This window comes from Hippocampus guttulatus, chromosome 12 (assembly GCF_054856545.1).
Source record: "Hippocampus guttulatus isolate MCC_2025c chromosome 12, RoL_Hgut_1.0, whole genome shotgun sequence".
Classification (NCBI taxonomy): domain Eukaryota; kingdom Metazoa; phylum Chordata; class Actinopteri; order Syngnathiformes; family Syngnathidae; genus Hippocampus; species Hippocampus guttulatus.
In genome coordinates, this window is record NC_141272.1 from 9,143,292 (window position 1) to 9,164,114 (window position 20,823).

Consider the following 20,823-nt stretch of genomic DNA (forward strand, 5'->3'; position numbering starts at 1 on the left):
TTTGTGTAAAATGGAGACTAACATTTTACTTTTTCAATTGTGCTTTGGATTTATCAGCAGGCCTACCCATACAAGAGAGGAAGCCAAGAGGACGTCCACCGCGTGCCCTCACTGTCCAAAAAACTGCTGCTGCAGGTCGACTTTCCCCCTCTTCCTTCCTCTCCCCCACACAGGCCAAACCTGAAGGTTCTGAAAGACCAGCTGAGAAGGTAAAAAGGCTGCCTGGAAGGCCACCCGGCACAGGGGAAAAGCGAAGAGGCCGTCCCCCATCATCATGTTCCAAGAAAGCTTGGACTACCGGTAGCCATGCGGCAGCAGAGGATGGTAGACAAGCTGGTTCGGAGTCCAGCTTGGACAACGAGGAGGACAGAGACAGAAAAGGTGCAAAGAGACCACCACTGGGTTCTGCTCAGCCGCATGATGCCAATCCACCCCAAGGTGGGCGGGGTGAATCTAAAGTTCCCAACTTGAAGAGAGCAACTTCACTGACATCGTTCAAGTCCCGGCTCAAGACTTTGCCCGGCGTGCCTCGACGTAGGCGTGGACGTCCGCCCTCAGCGGAGCGCCTCAAAGCTGAGGCGGTGGCGGCTCAGCTGTCTACCTCCACCGAATGTGGGGAAGGAAAACATAAAGCCTTGAAGGGAGGGGACAGAGGCGCAGAACCACTGCATCCCATGTTGACTCATGCGAATACTGGGATAGACCAGGACTCTTGCAATCTTCCCTCCTCGCCATCCGCTTCTTTGCCGGACGGGACGGTAGGACTCAGAAAAAGCCCTCGACACAGGAAGCCCGTCAGGATTGTCCCGCCATCTAAACGCACTGACGCGACCATTGCTAAGCAGCTTTTGCAGCGTGCTAAGAAAGGAGCGCAGAAACGAATGGAGAAGGAAGCTGTGGTCGGTGGGACAGGCGCCTTTGAGGCCGGTATTAGGAAGACGCAGCTGAAGAACATCAGGCAGTTCATCATGCCTGTGGTCAGCACTGTCTCCCTTCGTATCATCAAAACCCCAAAGCGCTTCATTGAAGACGAAGGCAACTTCTTGTCTCCCGCCCCCCATATGAAGATCGCACGGTTGGAGGCGCCAAGCACATCGGTTTCCACATCCACCCAACCCACCTCCACCATCTCTTCCTCCCCCTCGCCGGCGGTGGCCTCCACCACAGCGGCCACCGCCAGCACCACTACTACAGCACCAATGGATTCCCTCCCTCCTCCTCCTCTTCCTTCTCCTCCTCTTCCACCTCCTCCTCCTCCTCCTCCTCCACCTCCTCCATCATCAACACCCGCACCTGCCGCTCCATCAGCAACTGACAGTCTGCTCAATAGCAATACCGACAACGCGGCCAACGGGCGATTCAGTAGTAGCGCTGCTTCTTGCGGATCAAGTGCCGTGTCACAGCATTCGTCACAGCTGTCCTCTGCCGAGTCTTCCAGATCCAGCAGCCCCACTTTGGACGACTCCTCGTGCGACTCTCAGGCTTCCGAGGCCACGCAAGTATTGTCAGAACCCGAGGAACACTCTCCCTGCCCGCAGGGAGACAGGGAGCCGAACCTGTTACACAACACCCAGCCTCCCTCGCCAGCCTCGGAGCCAGAGCGCGTTTTATCCAAGAGGAATCGGCATAGCCGAAGAGGGCAGGGGGTGAAACGAGGGACTCGAGGCCAGACTACGAGGGAGACGCTCACCACCAGTGCAAAAAAGCCAATCATCTGCCCACCCACTGGAGTGCTGATGTCCTCCTCCGCACTTCTAAACTCACAACAGGTGTCATCTACGGCCTCCTCTTCTTCTTCTCCCCCACCTCCTCCTCTACTCACACCACCGCAGCCTCCCCAGTCAGCCTCAGCTAATACAGCTGCTATGAGTGAGCACCACTCTCAGTCACCCTGGTTGCCACACTCCATCCCTCCATTCATGTCTGGGTCATCAGTGCTATCCAACATGTCGGACAAAAGGAGCCGCTCCATTCTGAGAGAACCTACTTTCCGCTGGACGTCCCTGTCTCACCCTGAATACCAGTACTTCTCCTCTGCCAAGTACGCCAAGGAAGGCCTCATTCGGAAACCAATTTTTGACAATTTCCGTCCTCCCCCTCTCACCGCTCAGGACGTTGGCCTGATGCCTCAAGGTGTCAGCGGAGTAGGCGGCGCTTCTCCGGGTGCTTTCCCGGCACAAGGTGGCGGCGGATCAGGAACCGCTACCCGCCTGTTTGCCCCTCACCACCCTCACAGCCACCACCAGCATCCCTCCTCATCCCGCTTTGATGCACCTCTCCAGAAGCGTAGCCCGCTCTTGCGCGCCCCACGTTTTACAGCCAGTGAAGCCCACTATAGGATATTCGAGTCGGTAACACTGCACTCATCCTCTGGCAGCAGCCCGGGTTCGCTTTCCCCCCACCAGAAGTCGTCGAGCTCCAGCCGAAGCTCACGGCACAGGAGGCGACCGATATCGGGACTATTACGTGGCCAAACGCGATCTCCTTCCCACTCAATGACTAGGCGCAGCAGTCAAATCGGGGGCCAGATGTCTGTTGGGAGAATATCCTCTGTGTCGGCGCTGTCTGACTCGGTCTCCTGTAGTGACCCCAGTTCCTTGCCGGGGGGCTCTGCCTCTCTACTGGCTACTAGTGCCTTAACCTCTACTCCTTTTGGCAATTTCTCCGTTCCCATGGGTCTGGCCTCACCGGGGATACCTGACAGCAAGAGAGGGCAAGCTGGAAACCTGCCACCTCCTTTATCAAATACATCATCTCCAGTTCCGCCACTTTTCCCCCTCTTTCCTGCCAGTGACCAGGACACCGGACGAGGATCTGGAAAAGCGAGTAAGGAGAAAAGCATGCCAGCTCCCCAGGAGCCTGCTCCAAAGGACAAAGAAAGAGATGCTGAGAAACACAGAGAGAAGGAAAATAAAAAGGAAGGGAGGAAGGATGTGGAGAAGAGGAGTAAGGTTACTACTCCAGATGGCTCCTCTATTGTGCCCTCCAGCCTCTTTATAGATGGGAGGGACTCAGAAGAGGCTCTTTTATCTCTTGCTCCAAAAAAGGCTCCGGGGAGACGAAAATCAATGCCAGTTGAGGCGGTAACAGACACCGCATCCGCTGAGGTGCATGGTCTCCATGCTCCTACTCCCAATTCCATCGCTAAGGAACGTTTGCCGAAAAAAGTGAGATCCAGCGAGAAGGGAGCAGATGTGGAGGACGGTGAAACGGAGGAAGAGAATCAAAGTTCTCCCAGCCAGCAGGCGGACAGCCTTCCAGGGCAGCCAAGCAAACATCTCCCGGTCTCCTCGCTTGGATCAGTGTTGGAACAAGCGGAGAAACAACCTGCAGCCGACAAACGGGTTGTTGGACTTCTAAGAAAGGCCAAAGCCCAGCTCTTTGAGATAAAGAAGAGCAAGCTAAAGCCTGCGGACCAAACCAAGGTCCAGGTCAGTTGTCATCAAAACGCAGAAGCATGTCTCTGTTTCCCTATACAGCTAGAATCAAGTTTATTTATTTTTTTAACCATCAAAATAGAAATTTGCATTTGTACTTATAGTGAAACCTGACAATAGGAAAGTCCCACAAAGGGTGTTGCTTGAGGGGAATTCTGTTAGCTTCGTACATTATGCACAAAGCAGCACAGCCTGTGATTTTAAAAGCAGTCCTTTGAACTGACCTTCCCTCTGTTCTTCTCCAAGTAATCTGTAGATTAGTTGGGCATCGGCGGTCATTGCACTCTTCTGAGCGAGCTTAGAGAGTTGACCTTGAGTTTTCATTTGCAGTATTGTTCCATTGAAACGGGCACGATGGATGTCTGTATGAACAGTATAACAATCTGATGTACCGGTACTTGTTTTGTTGTTGGGAGCAGAGTCAAGAGAGCGACTCTTCTGAGACCTCCGTACACAGTCCACGCATCAAGCATGTGTGCCGTCGCGCAGCTGTGGCTCTTGGCCGCAATCGTGCGGTGTTCCCTGATGACATGCCCACACTTAGTGCCTTGCCCTGGGAGGAGAGGGAGAAGATCCTGTCTTCAATGGGGAATGATGGTGAGGGGAACATTGGGAAACATTCAACCTCTTGTGGCTTCCATTGATTCATTTGATAAATAATGATACATTGGTTCGACTCATTTCGCATAGTATGGTTCATATAAACTTTGGTTTCGGGTTTCAGGGTGCATTGCAAATTTGTCATGTAGAGCCACTGCCCAGCTTTAAAAAAAAAGTGACCACTTTAACTTTGCAAATAAACAAATTAGCAAAGAGGTAAGTGTATCCCCTGTCTTGGGTAATGTGTTTCAGTTGCGCAAAACAGATATTTTTAGTATCGATTTAAGGCAGTGAGTAGCATCTCATTTCTTAAACAACCGTAGGAAGAAGGGCAGACAGAATATAATCCGAAATTGCTCAAACATTCGACGACATCGAAATTTTTTAAAAAGTAAGAATCGTTGCCATCTTTCATAGAAAGTAAGAACATCATGCTTGCCCATTACGTGTTTGAAAGCTTAAAAAAAAGTGTTTGTATTAAATAATGTCTTATCATAAAATAATCCAATTAGTGACAGGGCAGATGCTAAAAAGCAGGTGAACACAAAGTTTGTTGCCTTTTGAGAATATGACCCCTTTTTGGCCGAGTGGTGTGTGTCAATTAGTTGGTGAGCCAAGAACATTTGAATGCGTTTGCTTCTTTTGTGGTCCATTTAAAATATGTATTATTTTTTCTGTCTTCAGATAAGTCATCAGTAGCAGGCTCGGAGGAGGCGGAGCCTCAATCCCCACCCATAAAGCCACGGGAGACCCGGCAAAAGGCTGTTCAAGAAGCGCCTCCCAAAAAGGGTCGGCGCTCACGACGCTGCGGCCAGTGTTCAGGTTGTCAGGTTCCTGAAGATTGTGGGGTCTGTACTAACTGTCTTGACAAACCCAAGTTTGGGGGGCGGAACATCAAAAAGCAGTGCTGCAAGTAAGTCTTGGTTGATTAGTGCACTGAAAACACTTTTCAAACTCAGTACCGATTCTTGACACCTTCTCATTACTACCACTGAAAGAATAAATCGCATTTTAAACTGAAATAGACATCATGAAATGAATCAACTACGAACCTATTTGTTGACTGTTGTAATCCAATACAAATATTCATTCCCCTTCTAATCTGTTTTATAATAATGCACAGAAAGAAATGAACAACTTCACTGTCATTCACAACATGCACCTGAACACAGCACATGTATACCTTCCGGTGACTTCGAGTAACCAAGAATGGCGTCTGCACTAAACCCTAAAACAGGATTAATTTCTCGACCAACGCATTAAAAATAATGCGAAACAAACAAAATGCAAAGAAACTGTTACAGATCTATACCTACAACGCAATTTCACCCGGGCAACACACAAACAAATTAGCTCAGCATGGGAAAAAGTGGGTTTGTGTCTGCAAAATGACACTCCTCAAGATCATAGTTTGGAAACGATTAACAAACCCTGTCATGAGCACATTACACAGTAAATACAAAACAGAAACATAATATGAGCAGCTAATTATTGACTACTCCGGGACATCAAAACAAATAAAATAAACGACGACTCACCACACTCTGCATGTGGAGTGGAGTGGGCGACGGGGCTCGCTAAACTGCTTGTCGTTGGTGGCCAGCACCGCAACTCGCAGGGTGACTGTTTTGCTGAATATTTTTAGTTGCCGCAATCGTCAGCCTAGCCCTTAAAGTATTGACACACACACACACACACACACACACACACACACACACACACACACACACACACACACACACACACACACACACACACACACACACACACACACACACACGGCTTACACTGCTCTTACCCAGAAGGTCTATGTCAGGCTAGTGAGAATTTTTACAAGAACCAATAGTGTCGGTACATTGGGGCATCCCTCGTTATAAAACAAGAAGCCTTGAATCTCACTAGAGAACAACTCAATGCAATATATTAGAAATGAAAAGAGTAACTTTTCTGTCCCCCTCTACAGGATGAGAAAGTGTCAGAACTTGCAATGGATGCCCTCAAAGCTGTTTCTTCAGAGGCAGGGCAAAGGTAAGAAGGACAAGAAGAGGAACAGGTTGGCTGAGAAAAAGGAGGGTCCCAATCCAGTTAAAGGACAGAATTTGGAGTCTGGCACCAAGCCTGCTATGGCACCACCAAAGGAGGATCCTCCGCACAAAAAGAGTGAAATGCCCCCTCCCAACTCAAGCGAGGGAAAGTCGAAACCTGTTTCACCACTGCAACTATCCTCTCCAGCTCGGTCATGTTCTCCATCCCCGGATGAATCCCCGCAAACCACCAACCCACTCACAGCCCAGGCACGGTGTCCTAACTCCAAGCAGCCCTCTGTCTCAAGCAGCAAGAAGGGGCAAAAAGCGCAGCTGCCCGCGTCGTCATCCTCCTCCTCTTCCTCATCGCCCTCCTCATCCAGCTCGTCGTCCTCATCATCCTCCTCATCTTCTTCCTCCTCGTCCTCAGCCCAGAATTCCCCCGCCCCTTCCCCATCCATGCCATCTCATCCTCAGCCTTCCCAACCGCCACAGGGGCCACCAAGCGGTCAGGCACCCACAAGGAAAGACGACTCACCCAAGATTCCATTAAGCGAACCCAAGAAGAAGACTCAGCAGCAATCACCGCAACAGCAGAGCTCAACAACAGCAGCGTCAGATACAAGTAAGAAACGTTTGTGGGTTTTATAAAAATCCTGGTACAGCTATCATTGCAGACGATCCGTTTCCACAAAAATTACGGCCTATAGACCACATCACATTAAATAGTCTCCAAACTCGAGTTCGCGTATGTTTGTTTTTGTCTTTTCTTCACTTGTATCCTCAAATGCTCTGTTAAAATGTTGCAATGATGATGAAAATGTTTGACCGACGAGCGATCAGAAGTGGTTGATGAAACCCTTTGGTATAGGACCGGCACATTTGCATCCCGGGGTGTCCATGTAGAATAAATTGTAGCTTGATACCTTGCGTTATCTGCTTTTCACACCAGAAGAATGACTATTGGACCGCGGTTAAAGAAATGTTAAATTCAAACGATTGACGATTCTACCCCATTTTCTCAGATGACCCAAAGCAGCCAAAGAAGCCAACTTCTCGCCCTGTTCTTCCATCTCCTAAACAGAAACCAAAAGACAAGGTAGGACACACACACACACACACACACACACACACACACACACACACACACACACACACACACACACACACACAATTTTCAGTGGTTAATCTAGATAAATGTTTGGTATATATCATTATCCATATAATTAGAAGCTTAGTACCCCTTAGATGGGATTAGCCACTGTGCAGGTCAACATTTCCAAAGACGATTGGAAACAGGATGTTGTCACTATATCCTGCTAAATTCTTACTTTTGCAAATTTGGGTGCAAAATGAAATTTATGCACCTCGTGGCATGCCAGACGTTTGGTTTAGATCCATCTTTTTAATGGAGATTTGTTATTAAATTGCCCTTCTCATTCCGACATGGCCCCAAATCAAAAAGTTTAACAGATGATGCTCGTTGCAAACAGCAAATCATTCACTCTGCTTCTACCTTCTCTTTTCTGATGAATCAACCCGAGAAGACGCTGACCACTCAATCCCCCGGCAGCTGTACTTTAAACTGGCTGGGCACTCCCTCGACTAGGGGCCAGGTGAAGTCCGTGGCGCCCTGCGACGGAGTGCATCGAATCAGAGTTGATTTCAAGAGGAACCACGATGTGGAGAAGGTGTGGGAGGCGGGTGGCCTCAGCCAACTCACCTCTGTACCTGTCACACCCAGGGTGCTCTGCTTCTTATGTGCAAGCAGTGGCAATGTTGAGGTAAAGAAATTGATATTTCAAATTCATTTGTTTCCTCATAGATTTGGCGCACTGTTGAAAATTACAGTACAAGCTTCATCTCCTAAAAAAACAAAACAAAACAACCCCCCCGGCCCATTTGTGCTTCCATGAGCTTGTCAAATTGGTGGTGGGAATCTACAGTACCATTGTTGGAGCATTCAAATTAATGTGTTGTTTGTTTTCCGTCTCTCTAGTTTGTTTTCTGCCAGGTTTGCTGTGAACCGTTCCATCTCTTTTGCCTGGGAGAGTCTGAGCGTCCTCTCCAGGAGCAGTTTGAAAACTGGTGTTGTCGCCGATGTCGCTTCTGCCAGGCCTGCGGGCGCCAGCACCAGAAAACTAAAGTGAGCCATTCAGTGCAGTATGAATACTTTTTTTTGGGGGGGGGGGCAGGCACAAAAGAAGCTCAATCTCGGAATCTCGGATGACAGTGCATGAAAAGGCTACAGAATGTTCCTGAGAGATGTTTCCTGGTGTTGCATGAAGACTGCCATTCATCATCTTGATAGATTTGTGTCCTGATTTTTATTATTTAACTACAACCCTGTGCATGTTGCAACTACAGATGCTTGTCATTACAGTTTACTTTTTACATAATGTTCAACCATACACATTTGATTTACACAAGGAAATCAAAAACTTGTTGCATTGCCCGGTGAGTACAAGTTGATACAACACAGATATGAATAATCTGCTCAGTGGAAGTCTGCTTGGCAAATAGATTTTTTTTTTACACTCATAGTTGCTTGGAACAAATCTCCGCCTAAAGGGTGTTAAGTTATTTATTGCTTTGATTGGCTTCCATTTCTTGCTCCTCTACACGAATACTGCGAAGAGTGTGGCTCGAAAGCTCCTGGCGAGGCCACTGGAATGTCAAACCATTGCAGATAAATCAACTCCTCGAAAATGTTAGCTCCATGCTCATAAAAATCTTGCCTAATACACTTTGGAACACGTGTGTTTCTTAGACATTTACCAGTCATTTTCTTTGTAATTGTAGTGTAGCGTTTATAGTGTTGTGACTTTTGCATATAGCTGCTGAGGTAACTTAGCTACTCTATTTGAAGCAGCTCTCATCATGGTGCATCATACATGATGTGAACTACAGTCACAATAAACACTTTTTAAAATCTGATTGTGTTTGTTAAAAATAAGAATTATTATTGATACAACTCTTATTGCGTCTCATTAGGGTGCAAGGTGCCATAAATTGTGGGGGCATATGAAGTAATCTCCCTCATCAATTGTGGTGAAAACTTGACGATCCATTTTTGAAAAATACCATTTATATGGACTGTGTGGTATTTCAGAGAGAGAAAAATGGTTTTACAACAATTGCTTTCGCAATCAATTCTTTGTGACTATACAAAAAAAAAAGTTCCACTTTGTATACACTCAATAGAAATCCATCAGTCGATTAAGCAAAATGTATTTGTGTTGCTTCACAGGCCCACAGTTTATAAAAATCAATGACATCCCGTGGTATAGACCCCCATTCGGGCAAAAAAAACTCAGACAAAGCCCATAATAGGGAAAGAGAAGCGGTAGTAAAACAGGCCAAAATTGAGATGTAAGTGATTATGGCAGGGCGAGGGACTCGTTGCATAGTCGATGTGATTTAACCAAATGCTAGGGTGTAGAGATAACTCTTAAATGGAGAAATAAACATTTCCACATAGGTAGCCACTCTAATTTTCGCGGAGAGGGCACCCCAGAGTGCTAAAGCCTGAATAAAGAATGCTCTAGATCCGGCTGACATCTTTTTAACTCTTGGAGTGACCAAATGACCAGCATGTTGTTGGCGTAAAGCTTGGGATTAGTATAGAATGACACCACGTTTGATATTGACATGATCTGGTTTTACTCTGGGCCCCATAGCAGCAGCTGCTGGAGTGTGATAAGTGCCATAACACCTATCACCCGGAGTGCCTGGGTCCTAACCACCCTGCAAGACCCACCAAAAAGAAAAAAGTCTGGGTATGACAACGACACTCCATGCTTCCTACGCACACCTTCTCACCGTTGTGTGTACTCTTGCACCAACATTCTCCCAGCAAGTTCTTCCCCCAACCTTTTGTTCACTTATGATGCGTCTTTCTCCCGGACAGCAACGAGGAAAACATTTTGCTTTTGCCACAGTGTCACTTCAACACCTTGAATGTTTTTATTACACAACCGCATGCTAGTTTGAGCAAGATAGTCCGCAACTTGTTTGTTTGTTTTTACAGATTTGCACCAATTGTGTGTGCTGTAAGCGTTGTGGAGCCACCAAACCCGGGAAGTCCTGGGATGCCCAGTGGTCACATGACCTTTCCATGTGTCACGACTGTGCCAAACTGCTTGCTAAAGGTGGGTATAAAAGTAACAATCATTCACTGACAGTTGTTTTCAAAGCAAAATTCTCCATGTTATCCAGCTGTTTTTGAGCATTTTGACTGATGTTTCCAGACCCACAGAATATTGTGTTCTTTGACACGGAAAGCACCATACCTATCAAAAGAAAGTACAGTCTCTTCATTCAACAGACAAGAGTGTTTCCAACTTTTTATGTTCTTTAGCAATCAGTCGAACTTGGTTTCACCAAAAACATTGGTTTCTGAACAAAAAATAGTGTGTTGCAACACCACAATGAGACCTTCGCCAGTAGCTAGTTTTTATGGAAAGTGCATATTAGGCATTACGAGTATCCAATATGTCTGAAAATGTCATTAGCTTCTTGAATAAACATGTTGCAAAACATGAAACAAAAATTTGGACACTTCACAGTAAAGACATTTTGGCATTAAAAGTTAGTAAAGTATTCCCTTGGAGTCTATTTTTTTTCTTTCTAAGAAACGATTATGACCTTTTGGTGGATAACAAATGACAAAAATTCAATACCGACCAGTAAAATTACTTGATTTTCGAAATCAATGACCCATAGAAAATTCTGTGGGTCATGTCTTCACCGTTATTGAACAAATTATATGAAACTAACCCATATACATTTTCTCGAGGGTGAGGTACCTACATTTGTCCATTTTGCGATGTGTTAGCATTTTTCCTCCTCTAAATTTAACCTCTAGTCTTCATTTTCTACTCAAAAGCTGTGCTGATCGCAAATCCAAAGCAATGCACCGCTGCCATCTACAAGGCTCGGCTTGTCAATGCAAATCTACAAACCTGAATTTCCCAATGTGCAAGTCCCTCTTCCTTGCATACACATTGCAAAATGCGGTTGAGGAATATGTATGTCAGCAAAAATACACATTTGAATTCCGAATATCAACGGCAATGACATTATGGCAATGAATGAGTTGTGGACAAGATGGTCTTGGTGGGGGTTTTGTTTGTTTAGGTGAGAAAAGTCTGGCATTTGATTGCAAATTGTCTCACTTTTTATCCCTCATCATAGGGAACCCTTGCTCACTTTGCAATAAGTGCTTCAATGATGAGGACCACGAGAGCAAGACAATGCAGTGTGGACGCTGCAACCGTTGGGCCCATGCCAAGTGTGAACGTCTGACAGGTCGGTATCGGCCTCAAAACAGCCACGTGGAAGATTATGCGTTGTCTATTGTAGATTCACTTACTTTTCACACCTCGCTTTGTGTTGTCACTTGCACAAGCTCTTCTTGTACAAGTATACTGACAGGTTGCACCGCAACGGTTGTCATATTGATGAGCTGTTGAAAGATGATGAGGCCAATAATGGGCAGGATATTGATCCGTCATCCCCTGATCTCCCTCAGATGAAATGTATGAGCTGCTGTCAAAGCTGCCGGAGAGTGTTGCCTATACGTGTACCAAATGTTCAGACTGTCATCCGGCTAAGTGGCGGACGGCGCTGGAAGGGGAGCTCCAGGGTCGCCTTCGCCACATCCTCACTGCACTGCTCAACTCGCGTACCTCTGCTCACCTACTCCACTACAGACAGGTTGGAAATGCAGACTGGTCATTCGTTAATTATACCAAAAAAAACTTTTACCCATGTCGTCACATCACCTTCCGGATGGAACATAATAATAATAATAATAATAATAACGTGCCACATTTTTTTTTCATTTTTGTGCAATATCTGGCAGTGCAATCACAAACAACACATTTTTTGTCTTTTTTTTTTTTGTGCAGCTCAGAAGTAGTCACTTTTCTTCCACCCGTAATTAGGGTATATTGTTCACAAGCATTACAAAAGGTTAATTTCCTTGTCAGACCCTGGAACATTAGTGCGATGTTGCTTTGATAAACACATTCACAATGGCGATCAGTAAAGGAAAATAACTCAACCAAGACCAAACAATCCCAAACATGATCCTTTGATTGACATATTTTATTAACTTCAGAGTGATACTGTTTCACTCCAATCCTTCTGGCAGCAGCAGGGCACATTACAAAGTGGGTGGCATCCGAGCAAGCTTTAATTTTCTTCTCTCAAAATACAACTCTTACTAACTCTTTGGCATAGGTGGTGAAACCTCCAGAGCTGAATCCGGAGACTGAAGAGAGCCTTCCATCTCGTCGCTCCCCTGAGGGCCCAGACCCTCCAGTCCTGACCGAAGCCTTCCCTGCAGCTCCGAGCGATTCCCCTGCAGACCTGGAGTCTGTGGAGAAGAAAATGGATAAGGGCATCTATAAATCTGTGGTACATATGTTGTTGTTGTTGTGTTTTTTGATTTGATTTGACAAGAATGATTTGATTTACGAGCCACTAGATGACGGCAGCGAACTTTACAGCAATCAGCAGTTTGACAAAATTGTAAAGAATTCTTCAAAAAAAAAAAAAGAGTCCAAGTGCTTGTTTCACACTTTTTATTCCCACTTCTGGTAGAAGCTTCCTGGAAAATTAAAGATACTGCAGGACACAGAGTTCACATGTGTGTTTAACTAAATACTGCATTTTAATGCTGTCTGACAATAGTCCCCTCGCTCACATCTAACACACAATGCAAAACACCTTAGACTGGTGAACAAAATTAGGATCAAAGGCACATTACACTCTCTGGCGATGGGTATTTGAATGGTGTAGCTTCACTACTAGACAGACAACAGAACAGTATTCACAGGTATATCCTGTATATCTATCATCTGTGAAAAACAGCTACTTCCTCACATACAGTAAATGCGTATGCATGCATTATACTGCCTCGTGGTGGCCAAGTCACGTGGACCATGACAAGCAACATAATGAATGCATGAAATCGATCCATCCCTTATCTGAACCACTTATACTCTCAAGAGTCACATGTGTGCTGGGGTCTATCCCAGCTATCGTCAAGTGGCAGACAGAGTACACCCCGTACTGATTTCCAGCAGATCGCAGGGGACACATAGCCAAACCATTCACACTCACAATTACTCCTTTGGACAATTTAGATAATCATGCACATCAAAACTGTTTGATTCTTTACATTTGATTTTTTTTACTGTATGTTTTTATGATGTACAATCCTGTTGAGTGCTATTTTTCTTAAAAGGTTGCATGGTTTATTGAGGGCTCGAACTAATAGAATTTCCTTTTTTTTCGGTGGGGAAAATTGATTTGAGATAAATGTTTTTGGTTTGGAGAGCGGTCAAAGCATTAATGAAACTCCTAAATCAAGGCACCGCTAAGTTTGTGGCCGTTTCTTTCAGGTGGCATTCAGTGACGATGTCGCACGAATCATTCAGACCGCAATCAACAGTGATGGCGGTCAGCCTGAGAGCAGGAAGGCCAACAGCATGGTCAAGTCTTACTTCATTCGGGTAGGCAATGGGGCTTCCCAACGGTTCAAACAAGACTACAATAATGTCAAATATCAGTCAGTGAGGCGTTATGTACTCATAAAAAAATGTGACATGTATTCATTTATATTCAGTGCAAAGTGCCAAATACTAGGTCAAGGAATCATCACCGTTGAATGTTCTGTTTCAGCAAATGGACCGAAACTTTCCCTGGTTCAAAGCTAAAGATTCCCACTTCTGGGAAAGACCAAAAGTCTGCGCCAAGTGAGTATCAGCTACAAGTTGCAATGGTTTAGTATTACAGCCATCTGTATTTGGTTGGTTGTGCTGTGAAATGTTTCAAATCAAGTGCAATGAAATTATATAGTCCTTAATCACAGAAAAGTCTCAAAAGGAGCTCACATGCCCACGGTTGACAAATTTTAACAGCTTCCCCTGATCTTAACCCCCGGGGGGTGGGGGGGATAAATAAATAAATATTGGTGATGGCTTTCAAATTGTTTGCTTGGAATGGCTGTGTCTTGTGTTTCCCGGTTTCACTGTCAGAATTTAGGTTTTAATTGTCGTGTAATGTAAGCACAGCCTTGAAACTCTTCTCTGAAGGGGGAGTTCTGTAATTACCGAGCAGAACTGCAGAGAAAGAGATGCTATTCCATCGTGTGTGGCGGCGGGATGCAGCCATAAAGCTGTGAGCTAATATTTATAGAATGTGTTGGTGTGACTGTGCCAACCAACTCTGAGATATGTCGTGGATACAAAGGCTGAAAGGAATGATGATGGTTTCAGCTACTTCGGCCCTTATGTCAAAACTGAATCGACTAAGTGGCATGGGACAAACGAGTGGATCTTACCAGACTACCGGTGCCATTAAAGCTTCTGTCGAGGTTCAGAGACACAGTAATGAAATTGATTCCACTGTGAATCTGATTTAACATACCCATTGGTCAACTTAATGGTTAAACTGAGAGGTAAGTGGTGTCAAGTGGAGGATTAGATAGTTTGCCCAAAAATTTTCTAGTGTTGAAATATGCTGAAAGAAATTAGCACTATGTGATACACTTGTTAGCACTTTCTTGCTTAGATGTGTTTTTTCATGCCTGTACCTCTGTTGCTGTGCTTGACTAGAAATAATTGTATCCTTCTGGTGGGTTCCTTTTATTGTTCACAGAAGACAGGTCTTGGTTTATTTTAGCCAGTTCAAATGGTGTCTGTTTTTCTGTTTTTAATACTTTGCATCTTAACAAACAATCACCATTATGCTTCACCTGAGCTGTATGGTGTTATTTTGTTGATGAGTGAGCAGCACTGGTGCTACTATACAGTTTTACTTGGGGTGGGACACACACACACACACACACACACACACACGTTTTTTCATTTTAGGTTTCATTTTATGCGTTCCCTGGAAAGTTTTATGCATGCCATGTGACTAGCATAGCTTAACGTTGAGCAGTAACCCAATCTCTCAGCTACGCAATAACATTTCTCAACTCGGGCTGTCACAAATGATTATGCTAGTCGACGAGTCACCAATAGTCACAATTAGTCAACTAATTGAATCATATTTAAATAAATACAGCAAACTGCTGCTCTTTTTTGACCATCATTAGCTTATAGTCTAAATGCTAAATGGAGACACAATAAGGAACCTTTTGAATTTAGTATAAATAGATTCACTGCCAACAATAGGGATGACAACTAGGGTGGCAAGGCATTTGTTAAAGCTGGCAGCGGCCACCACTACACTGTAAAACCACCATTATTCCATTCGCACCATCCATTGCGTTTGGAGAGACAGCCAAACATTTCAACCTCATCTGACAATAATACATTTTCCCCCATGTGTTAACATTTTGTTATAAACGACTGAAACCAGGGTTGAACTTTTTCTGCGTATCTAAAGAGAACCATGGTGGTGGCATTAACATGCTCTGGTGCTGTTTTTTTTTGTTGTTGTTTTTTTTTTTCAGATGAAACTCGGGCTTCGAAATGGTGGAAAGAATTATAAACAATTAGAAGTAACAGTCAATGTTTATGCGAGTGGTTTGAGTGATAGGCATGCTTTTCAACCCAAATCCCGCCTCCTGCCAAGTGAGAATTAGACAAGCTAACAAATGAATGACTGCATTTATTCAGAGGCCTCTGACCTCTGAATTTATTTGGAATTTCTTTATTGATTAAAGTGAATAAATCTACAGGAGAGGATCAATAGAATAAAATCCCCTTTATGCCCACTACTAAAACAGTCAGATTTTATTCGTTAAAAAAAATTTTTTTTTTAAATTTGACCAGATTCCCAGGCATTTAAACTTGAATGTATTGATGGAGTCGAGCAGCTGCTGAAAATGACGCTCTGAGAATTCCTAATGAAACGGTTTTATTGAATTAATGATGCTCTTCGTAGAGATGACAGGTTTCTGAAATGAATATTCATGCCACGTGAATCCATACGATGCCAGGGAGCGCTGGACTTGGACTTGCTACACGCACTCATTCACACATACTCGCTCCATCACCAGTCCTCAGCACTCTCCTTGGAGTTATCAGATTTCCCAGACCATTCATTTTTTTAACGATACTGTATATGCTTTTTCTGATTGGCAGGCTTTATTGAGTGATGAACTGTAATAGTGTCTCGTGGCACTTTCAGATTCATGTTTGTGGTCTTCTTGTGGTTGACTTTGTCACGTTGTGTAACAAGAACCAAATGATCCATCACGTTAGCCCTTTTCACACTTGCTTTTAAATAGAATCCAGACTAAATGTGTTTCCTTGATGGAGTCATTGCTCACTTTCTACTCAGGAAACTTTATATTGCTCTGTGTGGGAATAACAAAGATTCTCGCAGGATTTGGGTTACAGTACACAAAGAGCTCTTTTCCAAACACTGTAAGTTAATTTAGATTATTTTGAAGAAAAATTACTTATTTAGCCATATGTGCCAGTTTTACACACTTCAAATTTGTCTTGTTTGTTCAAACGATCAATGCACAATAGAATGGCATGGAAAGATTAAGTTAATTGAAGTTTTGGGTTTATCTAGTGAGTTTTTCCACATTTTGGATATCTACTTTAATAATAATAATATAATAATACATTTTATTTATAAGCGACTTTAAAAAGAAATTCCATGTTTAATGTTGGCGCCGGCAGGGATAATTGCTTGTTTGTAATACAGAATAGATTGTCCTAAAGCAAGAAACTGAGTACCGGTATTTTTTTTTTCCTTTCAATATTAAATTACACTAAGCATGAGATCAAATGAAAGTGCTGTGCTGAAAGTTCTACAATGTATACTGCGTCAGTCTGAAAGCTATTCACCAATAAGTGTAATAGCGTGTTTGTCCTGGTATAGAAAACCATAGCTTAAACCAAATCTTTTAATTGTTACTGTTACTGTTTTTGATATCATTTTAAAACTTTTTTTCTATGCAGCAATTGAGATTTTAATTCAAATCCAATTTTAATACATTACTAGTTTTGAAGATATGTTAATTGGATCATCCAAATGAAAATTTGTACTATGTCCATTTTATGATCAAAATCAGTATTTTGTAAACATGGAAACATCGAGCTACATGTTGTACAGTCCGTTATTGCTGTAACTAAAGTATAAACGGAAATCCTGCCACAATTCCTTTATTTAAATGTTTTATTTATTTATTTTTGGCTCGCTTCCTTGACTCTCTTGTGTGGCTGTTGTTGTCTTCAGCAGTGGTCTCCTTCCCAATGCTGTTTTGCCCCCATCCCTGGACCACAACTACGCCCAGTGGCAGGAGAGACTGGAGCTGTCCCGCTCTGAGCACCCCCACCTCATCAAAAACATAATTCCAGCCCCCTGCCCCAAGATCCCTGCTGAAGCAGACCCTCGAGCAACCACTCCCCCACATCCTACATCTCTACCACCACTACCTCCCGCTGTACCAGGTAAGGAACACACACTTTGGGGCATATTCCCTCAGGTGCTGAAGTCAGAAAAAGCATGCCGCTACGCACTTTTAGGGCTGCGCAGATTCTCCCATCGAATTATTTGTGTCCGTTACACACAACGGAATGTATGCACTCTGAGTGGAGTGATTTTTGCATGAGGGCATTCCTTCACAAATCTAGAGGGGCGCATATCCTCCCAGAAACTTAAGCACCATTCCTCTTACACACTCAGGAGACTGTACTAAGGACTAGCGCCTCTTGAGGGTGAAACATCATATTCTCCGTTCTGATTCAGTGAACCGCTTCCGTGCTAAGCTGTGTCAGCCGCATGACCGAGTGGCTGCTGACTCATGCTGGTGGCTTGGAATTTGTCTGGAGGCTCACAACAACTGCAGTCTTTCGAATAGTGTTAATGATGAGTTCAAATTTTCTCTCAGTTCTTTTAATCTGACATATGACAGTCGTGAAATCTATATGTGTCGCTCTCATTGCCATACAATGCTCAAACAACAGCCTTCTCACTCGCTTTTCCACAATGGAACAGCTCCAAATATATATTCAGTCATGAGCACAGTCTGCTGATTAAATTCCCTCATTGATATCGAAGCACGCTCCACCATCTTTTGACCTGATAGCTCCGTGTCTCTGTACGCTCGGTTGAAGACGCAAGGCGGGTAGGCGATGCGTGGTGGTGAGAAAGAACACTGCCTCTCATGTGTCAGCTATCTTCTGAATTCCACTGCACATTCAGGGAGGGCAGAATACATGCAAATATGAGGGAAAACCAAAAATGGCCAACCTTGCTGTTGAAAATTCACCAACTGAAAAAAAACAAATTTGATGAGTTAAAAGTAAACTAAGAATTAAGGAGAAAGTGGGTCCTCGAGGATCAGGACTTTGTTTAAACTACCGGTGTGACAGTTGGGGAAAAACAATTGTTTATGCCACAGTCGTGAAAGCTGGGAAAAACCCTTGTTGCGATACCTCTTCAATTGTTGTGACCTTAATGCCACTTGTTCTCCCCCCAGATTTTGAAGACAGCCCAGAATTTCCTCTTCCACCAGGTCTTAGTGATAACAGGCAATGTGCACTGTGTCTAAAATACGGAGATGAGAACACAAACGTGAGTAGCATGTCTCTTTCATCCACATTCGGAACATACATCATGATGAGTGTGGTGTATGTCAACGCATCTGTGTATTCCAGGAGGGTGGCAGGTTGCTGTACATTGGACAGAATGAGTGGACACATGTGAATTGTGCACTGTGGTCAGCGGAGGTGTTTGAGGACGATGACGGCTTCCTGAAAAACGTACACATAGCTCTTCTCAGGGGAAAGCAGCTGGTAAGTCACAAGGTGTACTAAGCTAATGTATTTTAATATTGGTCATGATGGTGGTATTTCAAGTGTTCAGTATTTTTTTCCTTCGGTGGTACTTTGTATAAAAGAAAAAAATGAGAGCCACAGTTCCAAATTCAGACAACTGTTCAAACAAAGATTATTGAAGGAGATCAGGTGAAAATTGGATGAATGAAATTATTGAGGTAACACGCCCGGAATGAAAGTTAGATCTGCTAAATGGAGAATTTTCTGATCCAGCTCTAGTGTTGGTTCTCATTAAATAATGCAGGTTCATCTTGTTAAGTGGCCCAGTCGTGTATCATTATGGCATCACTCTCAAAGCCTTTAGTGTTAATTTGCCCTCATGTTCATCTTCACAGTGCTGTGAGGTGTGTCAAAAGCCAGGAGCCACAGTCGGTTGCTGCTTCACCTCCTGCACCAGTAACTACCACTTTATGTGTGCCCGCCAGGGCAATTGCGTCTTTCTGGAAGACAAGAAAGTGTATTGTTCCAAACACAAGGACCTAATTAAGGGAGAAGTAAGAAACTCACAATGACTCATTATACCTCAGATAATTCCGTACAACATCATACAAAAGCACATCCTGCACATTGAAAGATTTCAACGAGAAATTCTGACTCATTCTTGCAGCAAAGCACCGCAATGTTATTTTTAAATTGTTCCTTACTCCCAGGTGGTGTCTGGCTTTGAGGTGACCCGCAGGGTGCTCGTTGATCTGGACGGAATCAGTGTAAAGAGGAAATGGTTGGCAGGACTGGAGCCTGAAAATGTCCATATGATGATAGGTAGTGTGGAGCAGTGCCAGTGAATCTTGATCAAAGCCTGTTAGTGCATCTTTGTTTCATGTCTGATTGCAACTTTACACCATTCCTTTAGGCTCGATGACCATTGACTGTTTGGGCATACTGACTGAACTTTCAGACTGTGAACGCAAACTCTTTCCCATCGGATACCAGTAAGTGTGTTTTTTGTTTGTTTGTTTTGTTTAGTTAATTCTACATTTCAAAATATGTCTTCACTCAGAAAAGGAATTGTTAAATCGCGATTACATTTTTAAAACAAATTAATTGATGTGCTTTTTAAATCGATTCACATTTGACCCTTTTCTTTGATAACCTTGCCTTGTTATACTGATTGCTGATTAATTGCTATTCTACGGCCTTCTAGTGAGGCGTGGGGAAGTCCATTGCCTAATGTGGTTGGATGCCCTTTAAAGGGTCAAAAACAAATTTACCCCTACTCCAGGACAATAGAAGAATCTCTATATACTGCACACATGCATTTTCATCACGTGAAGCACGTGCAAAAGAAACAAGTGGTGCTATAACCCCTAACCAGAAGATCTGGAAGAAGTTATCGCTGCAAATGCAGCAATAACAACAATAGTGAATAGGGGCACGGGGATCATATAGTGGAAGTAGTCCCACTTGAATATAGAGTTATCTCCCCTCGAAAAAATTAAGGAAATGATTTTTTTGTTCGACACTACATCAAAATGAATAACTGAAGGAGACTCTTTACCCTTTTTCCATAGTTTTCCACAAGTTCAGTGACTTGGATGCTGTTCAGGAAATAGATAAAAATCACGTTGAATAGCAAGCTAGGGAAGAGTATACTTTGAGCTCATAACCATGGTGGTTTTCAAAATAGAATGAACTGAACAGCAATGGAGTTTATAGCGTCTTAAGAAAGGTTCAGTGACATCATCTGCCTTCTTCCAGATGTTCTAGGGTATACTGGAGCACTTTGGATGCACGAAAGCGCTGCGTGTACACCTGTAGGATCCTGGTTTGTCAACCCCCTGTGGGAGTCTCTGAATTTAAAAGCACGGTGCCTCCTGAGGAAAACCTCACGATAGCACATAGCCCTCGTCCCGTACAAGGTATCTTGCTCACTCTGGACACCACAAGCTTTAAGTTGACCAGTTTTGGAAGCACAATTAACCACTGTGTTGTTGATGTCACCTT

At 43.9% G+C, this 20,823-nt stretch overlaps 1 protein-coding gene across 3 annotated transcripts in view; it reads left to right on the forward strand.

Annotated features, from left to right (window-relative positions):
* Positions 1–20,823, forward strand: part of kmt2a (lysine (K)-specific methyltransferase 2A) — a 49,375-nt gene that overhangs the window by 13,093 nt on the left and 15,459 nt on the right. Inside the window, exons 3-23 of one of the 3 annotated variants that reach the window (XM_086124648.1) lie at positions 58–3,431; positions 3,857–4,034; positions 4,722–4,950; positions 6,001–6,686; positions 7,087–7,160; positions 7,609–7,845; positions 8,061–8,207; positions 9,742–9,840; positions 10,092–10,212; positions 11,258–11,371; positions 11,595–11,779; positions 12,308–12,484; positions 13,474–13,584; positions 13,754–13,827; positions 17,276–17,490; positions 18,522–18,616; positions 18,700–18,837; positions 19,215–19,373; positions 19,530–19,641; positions 19,733–19,811; positions 20,578–20,738. In XM_086124648.1, coding sequence (XP_085980774.1) covers positions 58–3,431; positions 3,857–4,034; positions 4,722–4,950; positions 6,001–6,686; positions 7,087–7,160; positions 7,609–7,845; positions 8,061–8,207; positions 9,742–9,840; positions 10,092–10,212; positions 11,258–11,371; positions 11,595–11,779; positions 12,308–12,484; positions 13,474–13,584; positions 13,754–13,827; positions 17,276–17,490; positions 18,522–18,616; positions 18,700–18,837; positions 19,215–19,373; positions 19,530–19,641; positions 19,733–19,811; positions 20,578–20,738 — 6,765 coding nt within the window. The remainder of the gene's footprint in view (positions 1–57; positions 3,432–3,856; positions 4,035–4,721; positions 4,951–6,000; positions 6,687–7,086; positions 7,161–7,608; positions 7,846–8,060; positions 8,208–9,741; positions 9,841–10,091; positions 10,213–11,257; positions 11,372–11,594; positions 11,780–12,307; positions 12,485–13,473; positions 13,585–13,753; positions 13,828–17,275; positions 17,491–18,521; positions 18,617–18,699; positions 18,838–19,214; positions 19,374–19,529; positions 19,642–19,732; positions 19,812–20,577; positions 20,739–20,823) is intronic. The other 2 variants (XM_086124650.1, XM_086124649.1) reach the window with 2 other exon arrangements.